General features: G+C 49.6%; 1 protein-coding gene across 2 annotated transcripts; it reads left to right on the top strand.

Annotated features, from left to right (window-relative positions):
* Positions 1-36: 36 nt before the first annotated feature.
* Positions 37-17,971, top strand: NCAPD3 (non-SMC condensin II complex subunit D3). 2 transcript variants are annotated; one of them, XM_073657324.1, is made up of 34 exons: positions 37-202; positions 1,875-2,029; positions 2,188-2,350; positions 2,477-2,661; positions 2,797-2,964; positions 3,137-3,198; positions 3,753-3,840; positions 4,107-4,240; positions 4,565-4,637; positions 5,601-5,726; positions 6,056-6,308; positions 6,630-6,689; positions 7,201-7,284; positions 7,433-7,506; positions 7,587-7,721; positions 8,142-8,362; positions 8,565-8,756; positions 8,827-8,927; positions 9,138-9,253; positions 9,379-9,486; positions 9,925-10,036; positions 10,118-10,237; positions 14,276-14,514; positions 14,803-14,882; positions 14,963-15,100; positions 15,183-15,316; positions 15,594-15,796; positions 15,879-15,989; positions 16,063-16,215; positions 16,638-16,783; positions 16,854-16,984; positions 17,131-17,199; positions 17,420-17,549; positions 17,685-17,971. In XM_073657324.1, exons 1-34 carry the CDS (start codon positions 136-138, stop codon positions 17,782-17,784), a joined length of 4,431 nt encoding a protein of 1,476 aa, XP_073513425.1. In that variant the 5' UTR covers positions 37-135; the 3' UTR covers positions 17,785-17,971. The 2 variants fall into 2 exon arrangements, with proteins under 2 accessions (XP_073513425.1, XP_073513426.1); XM_073657325.1 differs by having other exon boundaries at positions 7,204-7,284.
* The last annotated feature ends 9,827 nt before the right edge of the window (positions 17,972-27,798 follow it).

Raw genomic sequence — 27,798 nt, forward strand, 5'->3', positions numbered from 1 at the left:
AGTCCTTGCTTCTCATTGGTTGAAGGCGAAGCATAGTGATGACGTATCAGTTTCTGATTGGTAAGTTCGTGTTGGGTTTTGGCGCTGGGCAGCAGCTAACAGAGAAGCGGCGGTGTCTGCAGAAAGTATCGGGAGATGGCGGATAAGGAGGCGGCACTGCTGGACGCCCTGGGCCGGTGCGGGCTCCAGAGCCTGAGGAAAGGTGAGGCCGACCTGCGACTGTGTAACTGCAGCTCCAGCCTGAAGGCTCAGCGCTGCTCATATATAGTGTCCAGTATTATACCACAGAGCTGCACTCCCTATTCTGCTGGTGCAGTCACTGTGTACATACATTACAGATCCTGAGTTACATCCTGTATTATACTCCAGAGCTGCACTCACTATTCTGCTGGTGCAGTCACTGTGTACATACATTACTGATCCTGAGTTACATCCTGTATTATACTCCAGAGCTGCACTCACTATTCTGGTGGTGGAGTCACTGTGTACATACATTACTGATCCTGAGTTACCTCCTGTATTATACTCCAGAGCTGCACTCACTATTCTGCTGGTGCAGTCACTGTGTACATACATTACATTACTGATCCTGAGTTACATCCTGCATTATACTCCAGAGCTGCACTCACTATTCTGCTGGTGCAGTCACTGTGTACATACATTACATTACTGATCCTGAGTTACATCCTGTATTATACTCCAGAGCTGCACTCACTATTCTGCTGGTGCAGTCACTGTGTACATACATTACATTACTGATCCTGAGTTACATCCTGTATTATACTCCAGAGCTGCACTCACTATTCTGCTGGTGCAGTCACTGTGTACATACATTACATTACTAATCCTGAGTTACATCCTGTATTATACTCCAGAGCTGCACTCACTATTCTGCTGGTGCAGTCACTGTGTACATTACATTACTGATCCTGAGTTACATCCTGTATTGTACTCCAGAGCTGCACTCACTATTCTGCTGGTGCAGTCACTATGTACATACATTACATTACTGATCCTGAGTTACATCCTGTATTATACTCCAGAGCTGCACTCACTATTCTGCTGGTGCAGTCACTGTGTACATACATTACATTACTGATCCTGAGTTACATCCTGTATTATACTCCAGAGCTGCACTCACTATTCTGCTGGTGCAGTCACTGTGTACATACATTACATTACTGATCCTGAGTTACCTCCTGTATTATACCCCAGAGCTGCACTCACTATTCTGCTGGTGCAGTCACTATGTACATACATTACATTACTGATCCTGAGTTACCTCCTGTATTATACTCCAGAGCTGCACTCACTATTCTGCTGGTGCAGTCACTGTGTACATACATTACATTACTGATCCTGAGTTACATCCTGTATTATACTCCAGAGCTGCACTCACTATTCTGCTGGTGCAGTCACTGTGTACATACATTACATTACTGATCCTGAGTTACCTCCTGTATTATACCCCAGAGCTGCACTCACTATTCTGCTGGTGCAGTCACTATGTACATACATTACATTACTGATCCTGAGTTACCTCCTGTATTATACTCCAGAGCTGCACTCACTATTCTGCTGGTGCAGTCACTGTGTACATACATTACATTACTGATCCTGAGTTACCTTCTGTATTATACTCCAGAGCTGCACTCACTATTCTGCTGGTGCAGTCACTGTGTACATTACATTACTGATCCTGAGTTACATCCTGTATTATACTCTAGAGCTGCACTCACTATTCTGCTGGAGCAGTCACTGTGTACATACATTACATTACTGATCCTGAGTTACCTCCTGTATTATACTCCAGAGCTGCACTCAGCATTCTGTCGCCCTGTACATACATTACGCTGGTGTTCCTCCTCTTGCAGCCTGGGTGGAGTCTGTCTGGGACGTGGACTTCACAGAGACGGAGCCGCTGGACCCCCGTGTGGAGTCTGATATTGTGGAGAACGGGCTGGAGGTGCTGAATTGCTTGTATGAGGCTCTTCTGCCGTTTGCATCTGACGATCAGGAGAACTCGCTGGTGAGGATCTGAGCTGCCGCCTCGTGTAGCGCTCTGCCGCAGAGCCCCTCTCGCGGCTGCCTCCTCGTGTAGCGCTCTGCCGCAGAGCCCCTCTCGCGGCCGCCTCCTCGTGTAGCCCTCTGCCGCAGAGCGCCTCTCACTGCTGTCGCTTCCTGCAGAGCGCCTGTGTCCTGTTCTCGCGGAGCGACCTCGGCTGTCAGTCGCTGGTGGCCGTGCTCTACCACTTCATCCAGGCGGCAGAGAAGAAGGCGGCGGGGGCCATGCAGAAGACTCTGGGCCTCACTGCGGCCGGGTTGTACTTCCTTCTGCTGGAAATCCCAGGTGAGTGCCCCCTGCCCCCGGTATCATCCCAGTGCCCTGTGAGCCTGCGAGGTCTATTAGTTTTGGGGCTCCTGGTTCTGTTCAGACTAACACGGCGGGAGGCGCTGCCGCTCTTTTCTGTGGCAGGAAGTGTTGTCAATGGCGTGTTTCACACCGTGCTGTTTGATAAGTGCGTGAGCTGCCTGGAGAAGTGCTGGCCCCAGGACCCGGAGAGCAGTCGGAAGAGGAAGAAGGACTCCACGAAAAGCTCCCAGGGGAGCAACCGCGGAGGAAGGAAGCGGCCGAGACCACCCCGGCGGAACGACGCTGAGGTATGACCAGAGAGAGGGCCGGCTGGCGAGGTGCCGTGGGGCGGGCAGGGTGGCGCCGTGAGATAGGCCGGCGGGGCAGTGAGTTGCAGAACCGTCGGACCCGTGTGATCTCTCGTCTCCATGTTGTGTTGCCAGATAAGTGACTTCTTGGACGAGGAGCCGGAGGGGGAGGACGTCTTCTTCTCTACCCACGACCTGAAGAACATCCGAGACGCCATCATTCTCCTCCTGAACAACTTCCTGCGTCTCCTGCTGAAGTTCTCCCTGAAGGAGCAGTCGCAGAGCGTGCTGTACTGCATGCAGGTGAGGAGCGGCCGCCGTCTGCCCGCGGTCGCTCACCCTGCAGAGGGCGAGGCTGGCGTGGGCACAGTGGGGCACGACCGTTTATTACAGCTCCTTCCTGAGATTCGGGCGCCTGTCAGGGAATCCCATCATTCCCATGAGTGACGGCTGCTCCCTCCTCTTTTCTTCGCAGACCTTCATCAATCTCACCAGCTTTGAGACGGTCCCACAAGTTTTAGCTTTTTCCAGTTCCAGGTGAGTTTTTCTGCAGTTAACCCTTAATTTTACTGATTGCTGGGGGTCCCACCAAACCTGAAGACAGCGGAGGTGGTCCTGAGCACAGCGAGACTCCCGGAGATAGTGGAGCGCTGCACTTGGGTGTTTCCAGCAGTCACATAGGCAGTAAGTGGTGGGCGGCTGTGCTCGTCGGACCTGCAGTGCAGAGCCCCCTTCTCCAGGTTTCGGGTGGTCCTCTCGGTAATCGGTGAATTAGAGGATAACTTACAATAATGATTCAGTAAGGATCAGGCAGCATCGCTGGTCAGTATTGTCTTCTCCAATGGTGGAAGCATCAGAGGAGCGTGGGCACTAATGATGGCGAGATCCGGACAGATTCTCATCAGCACTTACAAGCAGTTTGCTGTAGAGCTTGTAAGTGCTGCGCTCCTTTCACTGGACCCGGCCACCTCTGATAGCCTGCAGAGGAAACCAGTAACCTTGGCAATGAGCAATAAACTATAAAATTTAACAATCGCTCCTTCCTTGAGATGTGCAGGTTGTATCTGACATTTCACGTCTTGTATCTGCAGTTCACCCGCCCGGATGCAGTATGTGCCGCAGCTGGCGTACCATGGCCTATGGCTGCTGTGTCTGCCCCTGCACGGAGACGGCAATCAGGTGCGGGAAACTTTCTGCTTCCAGTAACTTCTCCCTACGGTGATTTATTTCCTGCAGTCGCTGCAACAGGAAAATGTGTAGATGGGGGAAACCACGGAGCAGCAATGGATCAGACCCGGCACCACGTACTGGGACCGGGGCGGCCCTCGCCTAAGGCGTCAGTAACGGCCCGGCCGCTCCACTTCTAGGTTCCGTGCTACTTCTGGACTCTTCACAATCCTGCTGCCGTCGCCTTTTACACTCTTTTACTTCTTTTTCCCTTTCAGACTCTTCGCCGTCTTTTCCAGCGGCTGCTGAGCGTCATTCTCATGATGAAGGGAGGCGAAGGGTCGCACCCCACCCTGCTCAGCGTCACCGCTCCAGTCACCGGTGCCAGGGACCAGGCAATCCGATTTGTCAGGTTAGAATCTTTATCCGTGACGTGTAAGAACTTTTTTTTTGTATCCCTCCTCATTCAACAGAGAAAAGCACAAGATAGATGCCAAATATTTATAATTAATATCTGTATCTTCCCTTCTTAAATCAATGAGAAAGTCATTAGAGGAGTTACAGGTAATTGGGGTAATTTACAGTCACATCTGAAGTTTGGAACCGTCATTTCTTACGCTAGTTTTATACAGTCGTACGTGATTTACATAGTGATCTGCATTTTGCTTTTCATCCACCAGATGGCGATGTCTGACCAGTGTCCTGATATTTCTTTTCTGATTGTTTTCTCCCGCAGTTTCCTGGTGGATGAGTTGAAGGAGGCGTCGTTCCCCGTTCTCCACATCTTGTTACAGCACATGTGTGTGAAGGTAATGCGCGGCGTCCACATATGGCCGACGACGTCACTTATTGTGCACCTGTCGTTGGCGCATACGGTCCGGCACGTATCTTTAGCTGCTGCCTCCAGATGCAGAAGTGCGGCGCCGCAGAATACCCACTTGGACGTGTTTCAGTGTGAACACGAGCCATGGGCTCCTGGTCCTCCAGGAATAGTCCGGATGCAGCACCCGCGCCCCGTTATCAATGTCACCGCAGATCTCACCCATGTGCCGGACTTTTTCTGCATACATCGCTGCCCAGATCACTGGATCCAGGACATTTCACACATCTCTTTTCGTGGTCCAAGTATGGACTACGGTGTCCAGAGCAGCCAGGGGTCTCCCGCCCTGATCTCGAGAGCATCGTAATGGCTTGTGAGGCTGTCGGGTCCGAGACAGAAGACTTGCGGCCGGTCCGTACATCGCAGGCCGCACGCTCGTAACTGACTACGCAGATGTGTGAATCTGGCCTTAAACTGCCGGACGTCAGAAGTGCTGGGAAAGTGATAGGATCATGGGAGGAATAGTCACAGCATATTGATGACTCTTTCATTGCATAGTGGGGGGTCCGGCGCCCTGCTAATTGGTGTTTGCTGGATGTCAGCACATGGATTGGGCCTGCAAATTGTGCAGCACCCACTACCGGGTCCTGCAGAACCGCTCCGAACAAGAGAACGGCTGAGACTGCTGCACTGAGCGTCTGTTAGACCTTGTCAGCACCGGAGCTATTACTGACCATTGCAGGCGTCGGACCCCCGCTGATTTGATATTGTTATCCGGTGGTTAGGTGATCAATATGCGGTGACCGGACAATCCCCTGTATAAGGGCATCTTTCACTTAGTTATCAGTTATGCTGACGGGTCACAACTTTCCTGGTCATTTAGAGATTGGTGCCGCGCGCGCCCTGTCCCCTCGGTGCCGCGCGGCGCCCTAAGGTCACGTTTGTCTTCCAGTTCCCGGATAAGTCTGAGTACAGAACTTCTGCCGCCCACGCTCTGGTGAAACTACTAGAGAAGCTGCCGAACCCGGAGTACGCCTCCTTCATAGACTGGCTGTACAAATACTCCCGCAACATCAAGGTACGACGAGCCGCCCGCGCTGCCGTCCTCTGCTCTGCCACGTGCAGCCGCCGCCGCCTGCTCTGTGTGTTTCTATGTGCGACACGATAGATAGATCCATTGCAAAAAATATCATCTATCCAATAATTCAAATTCTGCATCGGGAGAATGAAAACCTAATCGGAGTTGGAGAATTCAGACTGGATGCAATTGTAATAAACATTCAGAATAAGTTTTGTTCATATTCTCTGACTGCAAACTGTGATCCTAAAAAATGGTGCAAAGATTATAAAGTTTCACTTCTAATAATCAATGTAAAACTAACCCCTTGCATCGACCTCCCTCTGCAGATCTCGTATCGAGTGTTTGCTCTGGATGTCGCCGTGGTTCTGCTGGAGCTGCCGGAGAGGCCGCCCGATGCTTCGCTCCCAGAGGAGAGAATGAAGTGTCTACAGCACAAGTTCCTGCTGCACGCCATGGTGTTCAGCCGCTGCTCCGACAAAGCCCCGACTGTGCGGAGTAAAGCGCTCTCATGCCTGGCGCACTGTCTGGAGAAAAACACTGCGACTGTGTCCGAAGGAGTCACCGAGCTGCTGCAAGGAAGTAAGTACACCCACACCCTGATCAGTAATGTCTGCACCTTCTGCCTCACTGTTGCTTAATAGTTAGCAGAAACTATCCTGAGTTTTCTCCTGTATTATACTCCAGAGCTTCACTCACTATTCAGCTGGTGCAGTCACTGTGCGGTCTGACTGTGTGCCGGCGGGTCAGTGGTTTGGGTACAGGGGGGATGGTGTGGGGTTTCGGCCACCGGCTGCTTGGCTCGGTGTCTGGGCTGCAGATGTTTTGTGATTTCTGGGTTTCTTCTTTCTTGTCTTTGGTTATTTTTTGACTTTTTCTCGCTCTCTGGTTTCTCGTACTCAGGCAGTTGTCGCACAATCTCTGGAGCCTCGGTGGCCGCTGAGAGCATGGTGAACGGTACAGGTAAGGGGCTCTGGCCAGACGCGCCGTGGGTCTGCTCTGGCTCTGGCCGGACGCGCCGTGGGTCTGCTCTGGCTCTGGCCGGACGCGCCGTGGGTCGGCTCTGGCCGGACGGGCCGTGGGTCGGCTCTGGCTCTGGCCGGACGGGCCGTGGGTCGGCTCTGGCTCTGGCCGGACGGGCCGTGGGTCGGCTCTGGCTCTGGCCGGACGGGCCGTGGGTCGGCTCTGGCTCTGGCCGGACGCGCCGTGGGTCGGCTCTGGCTCTGGCCGGACGCGCCGTGGGTCGGCTCTGGCTCTGGCCGGCCGCGCCGTGGGTCGGCTCTGGCTCTGGCCGGCCGCGCCGTGGGTCGGCTCTGGCTCTGGCCGGCCGCGCCGTGGGTCGGCTCTGGCTCTGGCCGGCCGCGCCGTGGGTCGGCTCTGGCTCTGGCCGGCCGCGCCGTGGGTCGGCTCTGGCTCTGGCCGGCCGCGCCGTGGGTCGGCCTCGTTCATTATCGGCTTTTGATCTTCCCTCCAGCAGCTTCTACTAACAGCCGCAAGACTCCGGGAGCCCTGAGGACCATCGAGGTGACGGACGACTGTGACCCCCTGGGGACTGAGGGTGAGTGGAGCTGGACTCTCATCCTCCAGCTGATGTGAAACTACACCTCCCATCATGCATTGCTGCAAATTCCCACGAGAAGGGGTGATATTTGTGTGTCCGGTCTGCGGTACGTGGCAGATACATTTGTTTTTGTGGCTCCTTCCAGGTAGGGACACGCTGGCGATGCTGCGGCTCAGAGCGGGAGACGAGAAGACGAACGTCCGGAAATCCGCGCTGCAGGTAAGCAGCGACCATGAAGGGGATCGGCTGATCTCCCTGGACAGATCTCACCTTCCTCTCCCGGATCTTTTCTTCATCAGGTCCTGGTGAACATCCTGAAGTACAACCTGATCCCCTGCTGCTCCAATGATCTGTCCACCCTGCAGGACCGCTGCCGAGACCCCGCCGTGTCCGTGCGGAAGCAGGCGCTGACGTCCCTGACCGAGCTGCTGCAGGTGCGGCGTCCGCGAGCTTCTCGCGCTGTAGTCATTCAGGGGGGCGTTTGCCTTTTAAGGCTCCGGTCACATCCAAAGCTGCACACTAGGCTGCATTGCTTGGTCCCGGTTACATCTCGGCTATTGCACCGCTTCACCGGCAGATCCTGTGCTTCATAGGGTGAAGCAATGGAGCAGGAGACAAGGGGTTAACAATGTAGACAAAGCAAGCAGATTTTCTTTTTTTGGATGCAGCTTTCCAGATTACATAAAATCTAAATGGCTGTTAGAGTGAAGCTGCAGTGTAAAGCAGGTATAATACTTGGTATCTGCTTCTTGCTGGCAGACGATGGAAGCCTTTATTGTTTGTGATCTAATACTTGTCACAGCTGAGGTTTTGTTTCCGTTGTATCCGGTATGTTTTTTTTTCCCCCTGGTTAGGCTCAGCCTCACAATGTGGCGGTGCAGAAGGCCTGTCTGACCGGGCTGATCCCGGTGGTGCTGGACACGGAGTCGTCCGTGCAGGAGAAAACCCTGGAGTGTCTGGATCAGCTCCTCCTGCAGAGCATCAAGCACCAGAACCGCTACCGGGAGGGGGACGAGAAGCAGAAGCTGAGCTGGGACCTGCTGCACCTGCTGACCACCGAGAGCCAGGACCTCAGGTGGGACCTGCGGGATGGAGGGGTGCGCCATCCCCTGCCCGGCGGGGGCAGCTGGGTCTGCCCGCAGGGGGCAGCTCATACAGCCGGCACCTGAGCGTCCCGATCACAGTGATTGAGCGGTTAATTACGGCACAGTCCCATGTGGTGATCCGGCGCCGCTCCCATCGATGCCGGATTACCGGACTCTCCTATCTGTCCGCAGCCGCTACCTGACCAAGGCGTTTCAACTCTGGGCCAAGCGAGATAAATTTACCTCCACGTTAATCAACAACCTGATCTCTCACACGGAGACGGAGCGCGCGGCCTCCGCCTGGATGGTGCTCGCCAAGGTCGCCGGCTCCGCACCCAAACTGGACTACACCAGAATCCTGACGGCCTGGGAGCAGGTGAGACGGTAAGTGTCGCGGATCTCAGCTCCGGGGCTTGAGCCGCTGCGGAGTTCAGCTCTGTTCTGCTTCTTCCAGGGAGACGGACGCCGGCTGCAGCGCCACCACCGGGCACATCCTGTGCGTGATCGGCCACATCGCCAAACATCTCCCCGCGGACAGGAGGGCGCAGCTGATCGGTGAGACGCGGCCTGTTAGATCGCACCGTCCTCCAGACCTCTGCTTGCTGTCATTGAATCCTCCCCGACGGAGACCTGAGTCCATCTGAGAGGTGTCCGGTCTATTTCAGCAAGCGGAGGTCTTGGGATTGGGGTACGGTGTATTCAGGGGTCTATAAAATTATTATCGGCTCCGGGCGGCAGAGTTACTGTAATGTCCTCCTCTTACAGATGAAGTAAAGTCCTGGCTGACGGAGTGTAAGTCCCCCCCAGAGATCATCAGTCCAGCAGTGGAGACCCTGCAGAAGTTGTGCTACGCTCACCAGGACGCGCCTGAAGCCGTGCAGGTACCGCACCGACACTGCAACCTCCGTATACCAATGTATATACACCTGTGCGCTTGCTGGCTCCACCTAGAGGCCTCTGGCAGTAACCTCAGTCACTACTCGCAATCTTCTTTTTCTGTCTGCAGGAGCTGCTTAATGATGTCTGCGGGGACCTGGTGTCGGTGTGTGAGGCACACATTTCCTCCGTGGTGATGGCCGACACGCAGCACGTTCCGTTTGATCAGGAATTAATGGTGAGGGATGTAATATTCAGCGCTTTCTGTCCTCGTCTCTAAATATTAACCCTTCCCTTCTCAACGACTGATATATACGTCGGGGTGTGCGGAGCGGCTGTGTCATACAGAGGTATATAAGGCAGGCGATCCCGTCCGGGCATCCATACGAGTGCCCATCGGCGACCCAGTCTGGACCATGCTCTGTGAGCCGCCTGCACTGACACATTGTAGAAAACTATCGGAGATCTGTGCGGTTTCGCCCACAGAGCGTTGGTTGGGCCGGATACAGTCCACACGTGCTTTCTCTTGTAGCCACAAGGGGGAGCTGTGGTATAAAAAAAAAAAAATCTCCACATAGCAGATCCTCCCCCCAACTGGCTGTAGGTGGAATTGCACTGTTGGGGACTTTTTGGTAGTTTCTCGTGGTTTCCTGTTACAATCTGACCCCCTTCTTAGGTCCGACATCTCTTCATCCTGGGAGAAGCGGCTCAGCTTTGTCCGGCACGTGTAGAGAAAAAAGTCCTCCTCCTGGTTCAGTCCATCTTGGCCTCGGTGTCGACGGAGCAGAGTAAGTCGTGTCTGTATGTGACATATCCTACTCTCGGATAAGTTTTGGGGGCTGCAATAACTTCTACTTCTTACTCCATAGACTCAGGTGACCCAGACGAAGATGGCGCTCCACCGTCCCAACCACCGTCCCAAACACTGTCCCAGTTCCGAGGGTCTTCTATGCCGCCCCTGGTCCGAGCCCACGCCTTCATCACACTCGGTGAGAAAACTCTGCACATTTATGTTACAGATTTGTCATTTATAGCAAAAACCTGCAGCTTTCTGCATAAGTAATCATCTAGATCAGTTATAAAAATGTTGAACAACACAGGGGCCAGGACAGAGCCTTGTTGGTACCCCACTAGAAACCCACTTCCAATTGGATGTGCAACCACTTATTACCACTCTTTGAGTACTATCACTGAGCCAGTTATGAATCCACCTAACCGTAGCCTTGTCAATCCCATACTTGGTAATTTTTTCAATAAGGATAGTATGAAGTACTTTATCAAATGCTTTGCTGAAGTCGAGATATCCTATATCTACGGCATTTCCCTGATCCACCCAGTCAGTGATTCCATCATAGAAGGAAATTAGATTAGTTTGACATGACTTGTTTGCTACAAACCCATGCTGGCTCTGGTTAATTACTGTATTCTTATCCAAGTACTTACATGCATGCTGTTTAATAATTTGTTCAAAGATCTTTCCTGGTATAGAAGTAAGGCTCACTGGCTTGAAATTTCCTGGCTCTATCGTTCCTATTTTGAAGATAGGAACAACATTTGCCCTTCTCCAATCTTCTGGGACTTCTACAGGAATTTTCAAAGATTCTGGCTAGTGGTTCTGCAATTTCCTCTATCTCTTTAGTACCCTAGAATGTAATTCATCTCGACCATGAGATGTAAATTAGCTAAGTGTTCCCTCACTATCTCTCTGTTTATAGATAGTGTGGATTATTTTATTCCTTCGATAGCACCGTGAAGATCAGTTGATGTTGCAATTGCTTTCTTGCAGAACACAGATACAAAATAAGAATTTAAAAGTTCGGCCTTCTCAACATTTTTTTTACCACTTCATCCTGTAAAAATCCTATATCATCTTTGACTTTTTTTTCTTTTGCTTTTGACATACCCCCAAAATTCTTTATTGCTTTTGGTCTCCCTTGCAAGCCTCACTTCATTACTGGCTTTAGCTCTTTTAACGCTTGCCCTGCATTCCCGGCAGACAGCATTATAATAGTCTTTAGATATGCCCCCTCTTTCCATTTTATAAACTTTTTCTTTTTTATCAAGTGTCAAGTTCTGCGTTCATCCATCCTGGTCTTTTTTTTTTTTTTTAATTCTTCCAATTCTTCCTTTTCGGGATTATTACTGATTGTGCAGTGAGAATTTCATTTAGCAAAATCTCCCATTCTTCTTGGACATTTGTGTCCTTTAGAACATCCGACCATTGCCCTTTCCTGACCTCTTTCTGAGTCCATTAAAATCTTCCTTTCTGAAGTCCAACCTGAAAGAAGTTGTCCACTACTTTTTACATTGATGCCCCATCTGTAGGATAAGGCATCAATGTCTGATCGGCCGGGTTCCCGCACCCGGCACCCCCGCCGATTAGCTGTTATCTGTGCTTGGCGGTCTAGCTGTAGTGGCTGCCGCGGGGTACTACACATTCGCCTCCCAATGAATCGGAGGGGGATGTGCAGTACCCTACGGCGGCTACTACAGCTAGACCGCCAAGCTCCACAGGTAACCACTTCCGCCGGCACAGATAACAGCTGATCAGTTTCTACAGAGCTACCAGTCTCTGAAGCTTGGATCTCTGTGTAGATATACGCTTTCCTAACATACAACGCAACACCTCCTCCCCTCCTGTTAAGTCTGTTTCTTATAAATAAGTATTATCCTTCTAGCCTTGTCTTCCAATCATGTGTATCATCCCACCAAATTTTTGTGATGCCTATGACCTCACATCTCTCTTCCTGTGTTTAGCTGCTCCAATTCTCATTGATTTATACAAATGCAGAGCGTGAGAAACAGACACATTTTAGTTTGTAGTCAATTTCTCAAGCTCCTCTATTTTCATTCAGAATTTATTGTCTTTTGAAAATTGAAATGTGACAGCCAGCAGAATAGTGAGTGCAGCTCTGGAGTATAATACAGGAGGTAACTCAGGATCAGTAATGTAATGTATGTACACAGTGACTGCACCAGCAGAATAGTGAGTGCAGCTCTGGAGTATAATACAGGATGTAACTCGGGATCAGTAATGTATGTACACAGTGACTGCACCAGCAGAATAGTGAGTGCAGCTCTGGAGTATAATACAGGATGTAACTCAGGATCAGTAATGTAATGTATGTACACAGTGACTGCACCAGCAGAATAGTGAGTGCAGCTCTGGAGTATAATACAGTATGTAACTCAGGATCAGTAATGTATGTATGTACACAGTGACTGCACCAGCAGAATAGTGAGTGCAGCTCTGGGGTATAATACAGGATGTAACTCAGGATCAGTAATGTATATGCACAGTGACTGCACCAGCAGAATAGTGAGCGCAGCTCTGGAGTATAATACAGGATGTGACTCAGGATCAGTAATGTATATGCACAGTGAGTGCAGCTCTGGAGTATAATACAGGATGTAACTCAGGATCAGTAATGTATATGCACAGTGACTGCACCAGCAGAATAGTGAGCGCAGCTCTGGAGTATAATACAGGAGGTAACTCAGGATCAGTAATGTAATGTATGTACACAGTGACTGCACCAGCAGAATAGTGAGTGCAGCTCTGGAGGATAATACAGGATGTAACTCAGGATCAGTAATGTAATGTATGTACACAGTGACTCCACCAGCAGAAAAGTGAGTGCAGCTCTGGAGTATAATACAGGATGTAACTCTGGATCAGTAATGTATGTACACAGTGACTGCACCAGCAGAATAGTGAGTGCAGCTCTGGAGTATAATACAGGAGGTAACTCAGGATCAGTAATGTAATGTATGTACACAGTGACTGCACCAGCAGAATAGTGAGTGCAGCTCTGGAGTATAATACAGGATGTAACTCCGGATCAGTAATGTAATGTATGTACACAGTGACTGCACCAGCACAATAGTGAGTGCAGCTCTGGAGTATAATACAGGATGTAACTCAGGATCAGTAATGTAATGTATGTACACAGTGACTTCACCAGCAGAATAGTGAGTGCAGCTCTGGAGTATAATACAGGATGTAACTCAGGATCAGTAATGTAATGTATGTACACAGTGACTGCACCAGCAGAATAGTGAGTGCAGCTCTGGAGTATAATACAGGATGTAACTCAGGATCAGTAATGTATGTACACAGTGACTGCACCAGCAGAATAGTGAGTGCAGCTCTGGAGTATAATACAGGATGTAACTCAGGATCAGTAATGTAATGTATGTACACAGTGACTGCACCAGCAGAATAGTGAGTGCAGCTCTGGGGTATAATACAGGATGTAACTCTGGATCAGTAATGTATGTACACAGTGACTGCACCAGCAGAATAGTGAGTGCAGCTCTGGAGTATAATACAGGATGTAACTCAGGATCAGTAATGTAATGTATTTACACAGTGACTGCACCAGCAGAATAGTGAGTGCAGCTCTGGAGTATAATACAGGATGTAACTCCGGATCAGTAATGTAATGTATGTACACAGTGACTGCACCAGCACAATAGTGAGTGCAGCTCTGGAGTATAATACAGGAGGTAACTCAGGATCAGTAATGTAATGTATGTACACAGTGACTTCACCAGCAGAATAGTGAGTGCAGCTCTGGAGTATAATACAGGATGTAACTCAGGATCAGTAATGTAATGTATGTACACAGTGACTGCACCAGCAGAATAGTGAGTGCAGCTCTGGAGTATAATACAGGATGTAACTCCGGATCAGTAATGTAATGTATGTACACAGTGACTTCACCAGCAGAATAGTGAGTGCAGCTCTGGAGTATAATACAGGATGTAACTCAGGATCAGTAATGTAATGTATGTACACAGTGACTGCACCAGCAGAATAGTGAGTGCAGCTCTGGAGTATAATACAGGATGTAACTCAGGATCAGTAATGTAATGTATGTACACAGTGACTGCACCAGCAGAATAGTGAGTGCAGCTCTGGAGTATAATGCAGGATGTGATGCGTGTACACAGTAGCAGATATTTCTCTGGACTTATTCTATATGTAGACTGTATAAATCATCGTTCTGCACTTTCTCCCTCAGGGAAGTTGTGTCTTCAGCACGAGGATCTGGCTAAGAAGTGTATTCCCGCTTTGGCTCGAGAACTGGAAATATCGAATGACTTGGCCATCCGCAACAACGTGATCATAGTCATCTGTGACCTGTGCATTCGTTATACTACGATGGTGGACAGATACATCCCTAATGTGTCCGTGTGTCTCCGGGACAGAGACGCTTTCATCAGAAAACAGACCCTGATCATGTTGACCAACCTGCTGCAGGTGAGCGGCGCAGACCAGCGACGCAGTGTTTATAGTGCTGCTGAGGATATTACTTTCTCTAGCCATTAGTAATAAATATATAACAAGCTACAGACCACCTAAACCATGCTTATTAATCCGCCAGCCCCCCCAGGGATGCTGTACGCTGCCCTTTCTTCTGTGGCTGATATCGCTGTATATTCTTTGCTCCGTTCTTTTCTCGGGGGGGGGGGGGCGGGGGGCGCGGCGTCCGGTGTCCTCACTTTATGCATCTATTAGATATCCCCTCCGTTTGTGTCTTCGTTGCAGGAGGAGTTTGTGAAGTGGAAAGGATCGCTGTTCTTCCGCTTCGTCAGTGTCCTGGTGGACCCAGACCCCGATATCGCCCAGTAAGCCTCTGTGATGATGTCGGGGAGGCCGGGCCTCGGCGCCCTGCGGGATCCTTACCCTCCGCTTGCACCTTTTTCAGGTTCGGGGAGTTCTGCTTGGTTCATCTTCTCCTGAAGAGAAACCCGGTGATGTTCTCGCAGCATTTCATCGAATGCGTCTTCCACTTCACTTCTTACCAGAAACACGACAAGTACAACAAGTTTTCCCAGAGTGAGAGGTGAGTCTTTTTGTGCCGCTGCTTTCTCCACCATCTCGTCGTTTCCCCCCTTGGACCCGCTGACGGCCGATCTGCATTTTAGGGAGAAGAAACTTTTCTCCCTGAAAGGAAAAGAGAACAAGGAGAAGCGGATGAAGATCTACAGGTTCCTGCTGGAGCACTTTACCGACGAGCAGAGGTTCAACCTGACGCTGAAGATCAGCGAGAACGTGCTAGGTACTTCTGCACCCGGCATAATCTAGACCTCGCCTGTGGCTCTGCGGCTGGAACTACAAGGCTCAGCATGCCATGGAAGCAGCAGGCAGTCATAACACGCTGGGACTTGTAGTCACGACGGAGAGCCGCAGGCCGGACATTATTGTCCTATACCCTTTTTTGTTGGCGGTACATCAGATCTTCTGACTATTGAAAGAAAGGTGGAGACAAAACATAGAATTTGCTGCCTGTTTGGGGGTCCGTGCAGTAATTGCTGTCCTTCTCCCTCCGGCCGCAGCGTGCTTCGTGGACGGTCTGTTACCGATCGACATGGAAGCCGACGAGCTGCTCTCCGACATCTTTGAGATCATGAGCTGCAAGGAGATCAAGTTATCGGCAATGAGGTCAAAACCCGGAGAGGATGTCGGTGGCGGGGATGACGACGAGATGGCCATGGCTGATGCCGTGATGCAGGTGGCACAGAAGAAGCTCATTTCCCAGGTGACGTGTTAATACTGACGGCCATGGTTTCTCTCTGCGCTGGTTCTGCTGCTTTACTTTCTGCTTCTTCTCCCCTGCGCAGGTTCAGAAGAAGAACTTTGTAGAAAACATCATCCCCATCATCTCGTCTCTGAAGGGCATGTTGGAGCAGCAGCGGATCCCGGCGTTGCGAGACCTCATGAACTATTTGCAGGTAGGTAGGCGTGCGATGAAGACGCGAGGGTCATATAATGTACTGCTGTGACGACGTTCTGATCCACCTGCAGGAAATGATGCAGGACTACAGAGATGAGATCAAGGACTTCTTCGCTGAGGATAAACAGCTGGCGGCGGAGCTGGAGTACGACATGAAGATGTACGAGGAGCAGCTGAAGAGGGAGCAGGAGAATCCGACGGATGGCGGAGCTGGGAGTTCACAGGTAAGGGACAAGGGCGCTGCGGGTGCTCTGTCACTGGGTGGGCCTGGGCGTGCTGGTTATACGGGCCGATCGCTGACTGCTAGATTATCCCTATAGGCGGTTGTCCTATTGAGGGACCCTCAGCTTCGATTAAAGTGGAACTGCAGCATTGCTCCATATCCTGAGATGTCCAGTTTGATGGTTTTGGCTTTTGCTAATAGTTGGGGTTCAGGGGACGCTCCCTTTTACCTCATTATGCTTTTAACCCCCTTCTCTACCCAGGAAGTACTTATATATCCTAGTGAGAGTGCGGGTGCATGGAGTCACTGAAAACTTCCGCTCTTCCCGCTATCGGGTTCCTGGGATGTTGCACCCGGCCGTGCGCCCCTTCAGTAGAGGATGGCTTGCAGGTCTTTGTCCTCACTATTCTCTCGTGTTCGTAGGCCGCTGCTGATGGTGCTGGATCCCCTCAAAACCCGATTGCTCATGGCTCCCCTCTGCGCACTATACAGGAGGCCCCTGGAGAAGTGCCATCTACACCCCTTACACCCATGGTCGGTGCCCTCGCAGGACAGGGCTTCCAGACGAGGTAAGCATTAGATCTACAGGGTTCGGCTCTGATCCTGGGATCTGTCTGACTGCAGTGTTCGCTCCTTCAGGCAGTTGTCGCTCAGCACCCTCGCTATCCTCAATTCTGCAAAGAAAGCCGTGGAAAAGCAACTGAAGCCGAGAAGCAAGAGCATCGGGGCAAAGCCATCAACGCCATCCTTCCCCAGCAGCAATAAGCTGGGTATGAACAGAATGTGTATATAGGGCTTTATGGCATTGTGCTGTGCTGGCATCACAGTCCTGGCAAGATTGGGTGGGCACAGGTAGATGCCACCTTGCAATAGAAAGTAATCTGGGTCCATCAGTCATGTTCTCTTTTTCCTGCAGTCACATTCAGCAGCTCCGACCAACGATCCAACTCATCCCTTCAAGAAAGAGCCATCAGCACTCCGGAGCGTAAGTATGCCACCGCTGAGCCATTACCGACCCCCCGCACCAGACAGGGGCCATACATGGACAGCAAGTGTCAGCCACAGCGGTAAATCTTGTGTCCTTCCCGTGAGAATGGACCTAAGATGAAATGTGATCTGCACAAGCCGCCCCTTAAGTCCGGGCTGTGTGCACCAATGTACGTCCGTTCTCACGTGCTGATCATTGTCCACATCTATATTTGCAGGAACCATTAGTAATGTGACTTTTGGAGCCGGGGTGAGTTACATCAGTGCAAACCAGACGCCGGATGAAAACCTGAACTCTTCCCAACAGCGGGAGAATGACGTCCTGTGCATCGTGTCTCCAGACAGGCCGTGAGTACTGCTTGTACGGAGCGTGCAATGGTCCAGCACGGCCAGAATTACTTTTGCCTAAGACGTTTTTTTGCAGCAGTTATTGTGACTCTTCCACCGGTGTGCCAAGATTTGTGTTTTCTTCCATCCCCTTAGGGCACCGCAGACGGGACAGTGGAAGGTGGAGTCTCCGATGCTTAGGCGAGGCACCCGCCGGCGGCAGTCGCCACGAGATCCACTCAAGCCGACCAACTAGACGGAGCAGCGCGGGGTCTCGGCCACTTTTTTTGTACATATTTCTCTGTATCCCACTGCTGAACTTTGCATTATTTTGCACTTGTCCTGTTAACCATGTGATAAATTGTATCTGTCTCTCACTTTTTGTTTTGGAGCTGTAGATTCCTGTAATCACTTTATAATGCTTATTAAAAGGTTTTCACGTGGGTCGTTCTGTGGCTGGATTGTGGTACGTTTCCAAGAAATAAAGATTCTCATGTTCATTTTTAATAATTCTTTTCCATCACGGGGATGTTGTCTTTGCCTGTGCACTGTCGGCGCAGACTGTTGCAAAAGAAAACCTAAACGGTCCTTTAAAGGCCAAGACCCTACATCGAAGGACAATGCTGGGGATTAAGCAAACCAAAATGTGGATACTTCACTGCTCGCCCCAGGTGTCCTCCAATGTGTGAACATAGGCCAAGGGGGTCTGAAAGCTGAGGTCCTGCAGAGCCTCATTGGCTGGAAATGAGATGGTGCTGTACAGAAAGAGGCCAAAAAGCCTCCTCTTGCAATGTCCATGTGAAGCTGTTGGGAGGGCTGTCATGCCCTTCACCATGATGATGGTGTCCAACTCGTCTCTTCACAAAAGCTGGAACCTTGTGGTTTGAGTAAGAATTGAAGATACCTAGAGAGCTCCTCAGGTAAGGCAATTGCTCCTCTTGGGCGAGTGTATCCACCTTTTGAGGATCTTCGCCGCCAATTTATCCACTCCTGGGACATGAGAAGTGGGATTTGCACCTCTGTCCAATACTTCAAACATGGTGTTTAGTTTCCCACGGGTGGTCCTGATCAGAAAGGATGAAACTTGCAGTGTTGTGATCGGGCGCTTGCCTCATTGAGGAGGGCAGATTCCTTCCGTTACGCAGGTCCTAGCCGTCTCCTCTGGACACTGAGGAAGACCACGGCTGCTAAATGACTGCACTATGGAAACAAAGCGTAATGGAGGAGTTACACCTGGATGGTGCAGGACAATGTAGTCAGTCCCCCAAATATAGATACCACCAAGCCTAAATGAGGACGTTTACCACCTGTAATAAGTAGAGGTCTATAAATCTCTTAGATGTGTCCAAACTGTGGGACAATCAACCATTTGGGGCTTTCACTGAATGCGTTATCCCATAGACAATGTCAGCCATTTATTATGCAAAATGATCAGAAATTTTTATATTTGGGATTTTATAGATGTCCTGCATGGACCACGAGGTTACGTTGGGTCTAAATGATGACAAAGAGGCTTTGTACACCACAATGAATAATGTGGGTAAGAGGCCGGTGCTGCTATGTAATCACTCCATACTGTATGTGAGTGTAAATACTACTGTCAAATGCTGACAGTGACATTTAAATGGTTCAGCAGGGGGTGGTAAAAACTCACCCAGGGCAGCATGGAGGCAACCCCGTCACTGCCACGTTTTTTTTGACTAGGCTTTATAGAGATCAGTTACTTGACAATATGGGTTCCCAAACTAGAAAATGGCTATATCAGAAAGGGGAAAAGACCAGTATTTTTTTGCAGTCTTGAGGGACCGCAATGGAGACAACTTGGATGCCTCCATTTAAAAAAACAACTTTTTCAGGAATTGGGAAGAGAGAATTTTGTGGGGCGATGGTAAGGTTTAAGGAACCTCCCATCAGGTGGAGGTGCCTTAAATAAGTGTCTCCCAGCCATTAGCTAGGGGCACTTTAGGGCGGCGTGCACTGTCCCTTTAAGACGCAGACCCCGGGCAGCAGCCAAAGGAGGAAGTGCAGGATGGGGGCTGCGGTGGTGAGGGAGTCTACTTCCTTGCTGGGGGAGGGGAGGAGCGTGCAGGGACGCCGGCGCTACAGTAACACCCCCCCCCTCCTTTACGCTCCCACTTCAAGCCCCCAAGAAACCTCTCTAGGAGGAAGAGGGGCATGAATGTTCTCCCTGGGCTCCCATGGACTCTCTTCAGTACCGAAGCCTTTCCACTCCACAAGAAAAAAGGTTTTTCCTCTTACCCCTTTTGTGGTCAGAATATTCTCCACCTTGAAAACGTCTTCAGAGCTGACTGGAACAGGAGTGGTACCTGGATCTTTGAAGAAGGAACTGAGGACAACACGCTCTAGGAGAAACACGTGAAATGAATCGGGGATCCGTAAAGAGGCCGGGAGTTTGAGCTTGTGGGCTACAGGATTTATCTGTTTGAGGACCTTGAACGGGCTGATGAAACGAGGACACAATTTATGAGGGTAGTTTAAGACGGATATACTTTGAAGACAGTCAAACCTTATCTCCAGGATGAAACCGGCGCATCCAGATGGCTCTTGACTGAGTGTCTCTTCATCCGTTCAGAGGACTTCAACAAAGTGGTCTTGGTGTCTTCACAGATCTTAGAAAAGCCCTTTATGAGGGATTCAGAAGCAGGAATGTCTCTGGTAGTAGACACTGAGAATGGAATATTGGGATGTCGACCGTAGACCACAAAAAAACAGGGATTTAGCAGAGGATTCACTCACATGGCTGTTGTATGAAAATTCGGCCCAATCATTGTGGTGAGCATTGTCAAAGTGCCGCAGGAATTTGGTCAGGAACTGGTTGACCGGCTCTACCTGGCCATTGGATTGAAGATGGTAGAAGGTGACATCCAGTAGTTTGCAGGTAGCCCTCCAGAAGCAAGATGTAAACTGGATGCCTCTGAAACTATTTGAAGAGGTAAACCATGGAGGCGAAAAATATGTTGGATGAACTTCTTGGCAAGCACAGGGGCAGACGGGAGGCCAGACAGTGGAGTAAAATGGGCCATCTTAGAGAAGTGATCCACAACTGCCCAGATGACTGTATACCCGGCCGATACTGGAAGGTCAGTAATGAAGTCCATCGTGATATACTTCCAGGGAGCAGATGGTATGGGAAAAGGAAGTAGCTGGCAGGTCGGAAGCTGTTTTGGAGTCTGATACAAAATCCGCAATATCCTTGCACAGGGTCAGCCATTAATAATCCCGGAAAATAAGAAGAGATGTTTTCTGTCCCGCATGACCAGCCAATTTAGACAAGTGACACCAGTGAAGAACCCGCTTCCTGTCTGGTTCAGCGAGTAAGGTTTTTCCGGTTGGGACCCAAGACAAATCCAGGGGAGCAACAGTAACTATTTGAGGGCTCAATGTGTTGAGGCTTTTCCTCCTGGTCGGAAGACAGAAAGGACCTAGAAAAAAGTGTATCCGCCTTGGCGTTCTTATCCATCAGCCGGACTACAGATAGGCTAGATTCTTATGGTCAGTGTAAATAACCACCGGATGCATCGCTCCTTCAAGCAAAAATCGTCACTCCTCCAGAGCCAGTTTAATCGCCAACAGTTCTTGATCGCCTATCAAGTAGCTGCGTTCAGGAGCTGAGAAGAGGTCACCATGGGCCGGAAGGAGACTTCTAGGTAAGAACGGCTCTTGCCCCAGAGGAAGACGCATCCACTTCCAAAAAAAATATTACTTATTATTGTCTGGTCGATGCAGCACAGAAGCGGAGAAGGCCTGTTTTAAGGAAACAAAGGCGTTTTCTGCCTCCAGCGTCCATACCTTAAGGTTGGCCCCCTTGCGGGTCACGGCAGAAATAGGAGTAGTCCGAGAGGAGAAATTCAGAATGAACTGGCGGTAATAATTAACGAATCTGAGAAACCGCTGGATAGCTTTCAGACTGTCAGGACGGGGCTAATTCAGGACAATGAACACCTTCTCTGGATCCATTCTCAGAGATGAGATACCCTAGAAACGAAAGAGAGGTTTGCTCAAAGATGCACTTCTCATATTTGGTGTCCAGACGCGGTTCTTTCTTAATCTCTGGAGAACCTGGCGAACATCCCTCCTGTGTGTGGGCAGATCGGGAGAGAACACCAATATGTCATCCAGGTAAAACTACCACATACAAGTAGACGAAGTCCTGGAAGAGATTGTTCACCGGTTTTTGGAAGACTGTAGGGGCATTACAGAGCCCAAACGGCATTACACTATAGTCCTAATGGCCATCCCGGGTGTTAAAGGCAATCTTCCATTCATCCTCCTGGCGTATTCGGATCAGGTTATACACCCCCCGCAGACTCTGAAACCTTTGAGACGATCAAACAACTCAGAAATGAGTGGCAGAGGATATTTATGGTTTACTCCCTTATAATCGATACAGGGTCGAAGTGAGCCATCCCTTTTCTTTACAAGGGGAGGATGACTTCCGGATAAATCCAATGGCAAGATTCTCTGAGATATACTCGGACATGGCTCGGGTCTCTGACAGACAGGGGTAGATACGGTCTCGGGGAAGGGGAGAAGAGCCAGGAAGGAGATCAATAGGACAGTCATACGGCCTTTGAGGTGGTAGCGTCTCAGCCTCCCCTTTGTCTAAGACATCAGCGTAGTCCAATAAACAGAAGGCAAGCCAGGTAAATTTGATGGAGTAGCCGATGGACGTGCAGGACGAATGGGAACTAGACAACGCTCGTGGCAAACCTCACCCCAATGAAGAACTTTTCCGGATTTCCAGTCCAAGACAGGCTCGTGTTTTCGCAGCCATGGCAGACCTAGGAACAGAGGATGAGACAAACCTAACACCACGTAGAGAAAAATCTTCTCCGAGTCTAGCTTTCCTACACAAAGTTCCACAGACCCGGAAGCTAAAAGGACGGTCTCGGATAGAGGTCTCCCATCCAAGGATGATACCGCCAAAGGATTCTGCAGAAGTTTGATTGGGATTTGATAGTGCTCCACACGGGCCTGTTGAATGAAATTTCCTGCGGAACCACAGTCCGGATAGGCCGATTCAGTGAAATGGATGTTACCACAGGAAACGGATACTGAGAGAGTCAGGGGAGGCGAGGAGTAGTCCTTGCCCCAGGGTAGCCTCTCCCAACGGACCCCAGGCTTTGAAATTTCCTTGTTTTTCGGGACTGCTGCAATAGAAACGCGTCCCTTCGGCCCGACGGTTATTCTGACGGTGCTTGGCCAGCTTCACCTGGATTCAGAGGAAGGTGTCAGAGTTGAGGTCTGAGGCTTGATAGGCCTTTGAAAGGTAGGAGCCAAGCGCAAAGATCTTCTCTCACCGGTCACCTCCTTGGAGTGCCCCTGAAACATGATGTTGATTTGGGTAGCTAGGGACACCCGGTCAACCAGTGAGGTGGGGGATACCACAATCATCCAACTTATCCTTAATTCTTCCAGAAAGACCTTCCCAGAAGGTGGCCACCAGCGCCTCGTTGTTCCAGGTGAGTTCGGTGGAAAGGGTCTAGAATCGGACAACCTACCGGCCCACTGTGAGGTTACCTTGTCGCAACCTGAGACAGGGAGGATGCAGTAGAGGAAACATGGCCAGGCTCATCAAAAACCTAGCGGAAGGCTTCTAAGAAAGTCTGAAGGTTAGAGACAAGAGGATCCCCTCACTCCCATAAAGGATTGAGCCAAGCCAGGGCCTCGCCAGTGAGATGGGGCATGATGAAAGCCACTTTTGGGCCATCAGTTCCCTTCAGATCGAGCCAGAGTTCAAAGTGCAGCGTGCATAGCTTGATGAACCCTTGACATAGGGCAGGATCACCACAACGTGGAGGAGCTGCCAGATGAGGTCCAGAACCAGGAAAATAGCTGGCAGACTGATGGATCACGGCCAAGGTTGCCGCAGCTTGGGGAGGCGCGCATGCGGACGCAGATGTCAGTCAGTGACCAGAAGGGTGGTCACAGTCCGCAGGTAGATATTATCCTGCTGGTCTTTCTGGTGGGAAACTCCCTGGTACAGGTCTAATAGAGGAAACTTGGGAGACAGCGGATTCCATGGCCTCTGCAAACTGTAAGGGGAGTGGTGGTACCATTGTGCCGTGATCCGAGGAGAGCCTGGAGGGGTATAACTAGGAGAACACCTGACTTTTCGCTAGAGTCCCTGATGGGTGGGTTAGACTTGGCTCCAGATGGACGCCAGGTGCTATTGCAGGACAGCCCAAGGACGCACGGCAGCTGACCCACACAGGAGCAGGTAGATGGAATGGCCAAGACTAGATGGACTTGATAAGTATAGGCAGGCACGACAGGAATAATGGGAGACATGGCTGGTGCAGGCAGGTACGGCTGGTATGCAGACTGGCACGGCAGGTACAGCTGGTATACAGACTGGAATGGCAGATGCAGGCAAGTACGGCTGGTATGCAGTCTGGCGTGGCAGATGCAGGCAGGTACGACTAGTATACAGACTGGTAGGTGCAGGTAAGGACGGCTGATGTACAGGCAGGTAATGGTGGGCACAGCTGATAGGCAGGCAGGTGGGCACGGCTGATGTACAGGCAGTCGGGTGCTGACGGGCACAGCCGAATTACAGGAACACAAGGCAAGTACGTGCAGACAGGTATAGAACAGATAAACTGACTGCCGGGTACTGGGGACCTGACAACTAGCAAAGGTGCAGACAACTGACTAAACACGTTGCCCAGGCACCTCCCATCAGGGGGAGGTTCCTTAAATAATAAGTGTCTCCCAGCCATCGGCTGGGGACACTTTAGGACAGGGCACATGTGTGCCCTAAGCACAGGGCCCGGGGATCTGCGAGCAGTGTGCAGACACCGGGCAGCAGCCAGAGGAGGAAAAAATGCGGGACAGGGGCCGAGGAGGTGAGTGAGTCGGCGTTCCTGCCGGGGGCGAGGAGAGAAGCATGCAGGGACACCTGTGCTACACAGATATTGCAGATTATTCCAAATGGACAATATCTGCGGTCACGCTATATATGTTGGGACTGAATATTTATTTTTAGGCCTAGACAAGGGAAGGCAATAATATTTCAATCCTGTAGGTACAGAGAGATAGACCTGCATCTAGGATAGTGCAGGAAACATATCAACACGAGTCCACAATGAAAAGCTAGCGACTCTTTGGTAAGAGTAACGGCTACGTACCATGGTCAAAGAAGAGAAATGCCAAGCCCTTTTGGCCAGTGCCAGGACAGCGGTGAGTTCAGTAAATCCGCAGCTGCAATAACACCACGAAGATCAATGACGTTAAACGATAACTTAGCTCAGAGCCTTATGTTCCCCCAGTAGCTAGTTAAGGATTTGGCTCATGTGGGTCTAGATGGGGTTCATCACCCACTTTTTATTTTTTTATAGGATTAGTGCAGGGTTTAGTGACTGTTTTCCTTGTCGGTTGACAAGTCCGACCCCTGCTCCATTTATTCTCTATGGGGCTACCAGAAAAGGTGAGCGCAGCGCTGAGCAGCCACACAGCGAATGCAGCGCCGGTCGGACGTGTGCACTGCTGTTCCAGCCTATAGGGGGATAAAAGCTCCCAATTTGGCGCAGGTCGCAGTGGTCAGACCCTGCACGATCAATAATTATCACCTACTCTCTATATAGGCGATAAAGGGGTTGTCCAATGAAAACAAGTTAACTTCAGGGTTTTTTGTGCCGGTAAACAACTGATTTAGGGCTACTTCTGAGGCTTGTTTTTTTTTTTTTTTTTTTTTTTTTCAAAAAGGTAAATTATCATTGTAGAGTAAAATAGAAATATTTCCTGGGGGGGGTGGTATCTGTTTTGGGGCCTTTTTTGCACACAATGGGGGGAATTTATCATTGCCTCTACAACAAATGTTCTTGCAGTTTTATACCATATACTTATAGGGAAAATATATATTCTTGTACCGTGTTAGTCAGTAGATAGAAAAATATTTAGATTTGAGAGTCCTCAGTGGTTGATACCATTTAATGGCTAACTGAAAAGATGGTAACAAATTTCAAGCTTTCGAGACTACGCAGGTCTCTTCATCAGGCTAGCATACCACAAAATCTGAGTCACATATTTATACACAATAAGACACACAAAAAATGCAAGAGATAAGACAGGTGATGAAAAGCAGAGTTATTATGGAAGAGAAACAGTTCTGGCTATAAATATTTTAGCAGTTAATACATAAGGAGTGTGAAGGTTTTATTGTCCTGTGACTAGGTCCAGTGTTGTGATGGCCTCACAAGTCTGAGGAGCACATTCCTTAGTTGATATAGAATGACATAAATCCATGCGACACATTCATTCCTGCTCTGAAAGTGTTAAAGGTCACCTTCAGTTTATATTCTGAGATTCTTCTTTCTCTTTGAGATATGAAGTTACCTTTTAATACCAGTAATTTCATGTCTTTTATGCTGTGATCAGGGGAACAAAAATGTTTGGCTACAGGCAGATCTATTCTTTTTTCTTTTATTGTGTGGCGATGATGATTCATCCTTGTCCTAAGTTTTTGCCCTGTCTCCCCTACATAAAGACCCCCAGCTGGACATTTGGTACATATAATTAAGTACACTACATTAGATGTGATACAGCTGAACGTACCTGGGATCTTATAGTCCTGATGTGAATTGGGAATCTTTATCTTGTCTGTGGTCGTTATACATGGACAGGTTTTACATTTTTTCTGGTTGCAAGGAAAGGTACCTGTAGCTGGAGGAGATGACAGGGAGCTTCTGACAATGATGCTTCTTAGATTTGGGGGTTGCCTGAAACACAGAAGTGGGGGGTCTGGAAATATGGATTGTAATCGGGCATCTTTTTGTAGTAAGGGTTGTAGTTTCCGTGCAGCTCTCCTTAGCACCTCCAGGTTTGGATTGTAGGTGACTACTAGAGGCACCCGGTTGCTTTCTTGTTTGGTTTTGTAATGTAGGAGATGATTCCTTGATATTCTGGTGGCTTTTGTAATCTGGTTCTCAATTGTTCTTGGATGGTAGCCCTGATTCAAAAAGGTCTTTCTGAGGCCACCAAGGTGTTTGTCTCTATCCATAGGGTTGGAACATATCCAATTGTATCTGATGGCTTGGCTGTAGACAATAGAGTTTTTTATGTGTTTTGGATGGAAACTGTCCTATTTAAGGTATTTTGGATGGTCCATTGGCTTCCGGTACAAGGATGTCTCTATTTCATTGTTCTGTAGCTTGATGATGGTGTCCAAAAAGTTAATTTCAGTACAGGAGTAGTTGAGTGTTAGGTTGATGGTGGGATGAAATTGATTAAAGTGTTCATGGAACGTCTTCAGCTGTTGCTCAGACCCCGTCCAGATGATTAAAATATCGTCAATGTAACGACAGTGGGCCAGAGTCCCGATGGGACATGAGGACAAAAAGTCACTTTCAAGCTTGGCCATGAAAAGATTTGCGTCCTGTGGAGCCATTTTACTTCCCATCGCTGTACCAGTTTCCTGTAGATATATGTTGTTATCAAATTCAAAGTAATTGTGGGGGAGGATGAAATTGGTAAGTTTCGGCACAGACCCGGCATCAATTCCTAAAATTTCCATGAAGACTTTGCAGCATTTAATCCATCTTGAGTGGGATATTAGAATACAAAGATTCCACATCCATGGTGGCCAGGATGGTTCCTTCTGGTAGAGGATCTACTGCTGATAGTTTATTCAGTAGGTCCGTCGTGTCCTGAATGTAGCTGGGTGTACTCTTTACCAGTGGTTTAAGAACACCCTCTACCCATCCAGAAACCTGCTCAGTAAGGGGCCCACACATGAAATAATTGGTCTTCCTGGATTTCCAGATTTGTGGATTTTGGGGAGCATATAGAATGTCCCTATTCTTGGACTCTCTGGTATCCGGTCATCGGCTCTTATGGATTCATCACGCAGACACGATACCAACTTGTTTAATTCCTTGTAATAGTCCTGTGTAGGGTCAGACTCCAGTGTTTTGTAGTAGCGCGTGTCCATCAGTTGTCTGTTTGCTTCCATCATGTAGTCGGATGTGTTCACCATCACTATTGCACCACCCTTGTCAGCAGGTTTAATGATGATTTCTTTGTTGGTTTCCATAGATTGTATGGCCTTCTTCTCCTGGGCACTGATGTTGGATGCTTGTCTCCTGTTTGTGTCTAAGATGGTGGATTTTATCACATGTCTGAAGGAGTCTATATATGTATCCAAATGAGGGTTTCGTCCAGGTGGAGGTGTCCAGTCTGACCTCTTCTTGGTTGTCAGGATCCTTCTCCTTCAGTCCGGGTGAGTTCTGAATCTTCTGTATCATTGAAA

The sequence above is a fragment of the Phyllobates terribilis genome, unplaced genomic scaffold (genome assembly GCF_046119375.1).
Source record: "Phyllobates terribilis strain yellow unplaced genomic scaffold, ASM4611937v1 Scaffold_12__6_contigs__length_324123572, whole genome shotgun sequence".
NCBI classification, from domain to species: Eukaryota; Metazoa; Chordata; class Amphibia; order Anura; family Dendrobatidae; genus Phyllobates; species Phyllobates terribilis.

Excerpts from the sequence above, each read along its gene's own strand:
- NCAPD3 (XM_073657324.1), top strand. The coding sequence starts at position 136 with ATGGCGGATAAGGAGGCGGCACTGCTGGACGCCCTGGGCCGGTGCGGG. Across the intron at positions 10,238-14,275 it reads CCACGCCTTCATCACACTCG|GGAAGTTGTGTCTTCAGCAC; the intron begins GTGAGAAAACTC and ends TTTCTCCCTCAG. Across the intron at positions 15,317-15,593 it reads GATCAGCGAGAACGTGCTAG|CGTGCTTCGTGGACGGTCTG; the intron begins GTACTTCTGCAC and ends CTCCGGCCGCAG.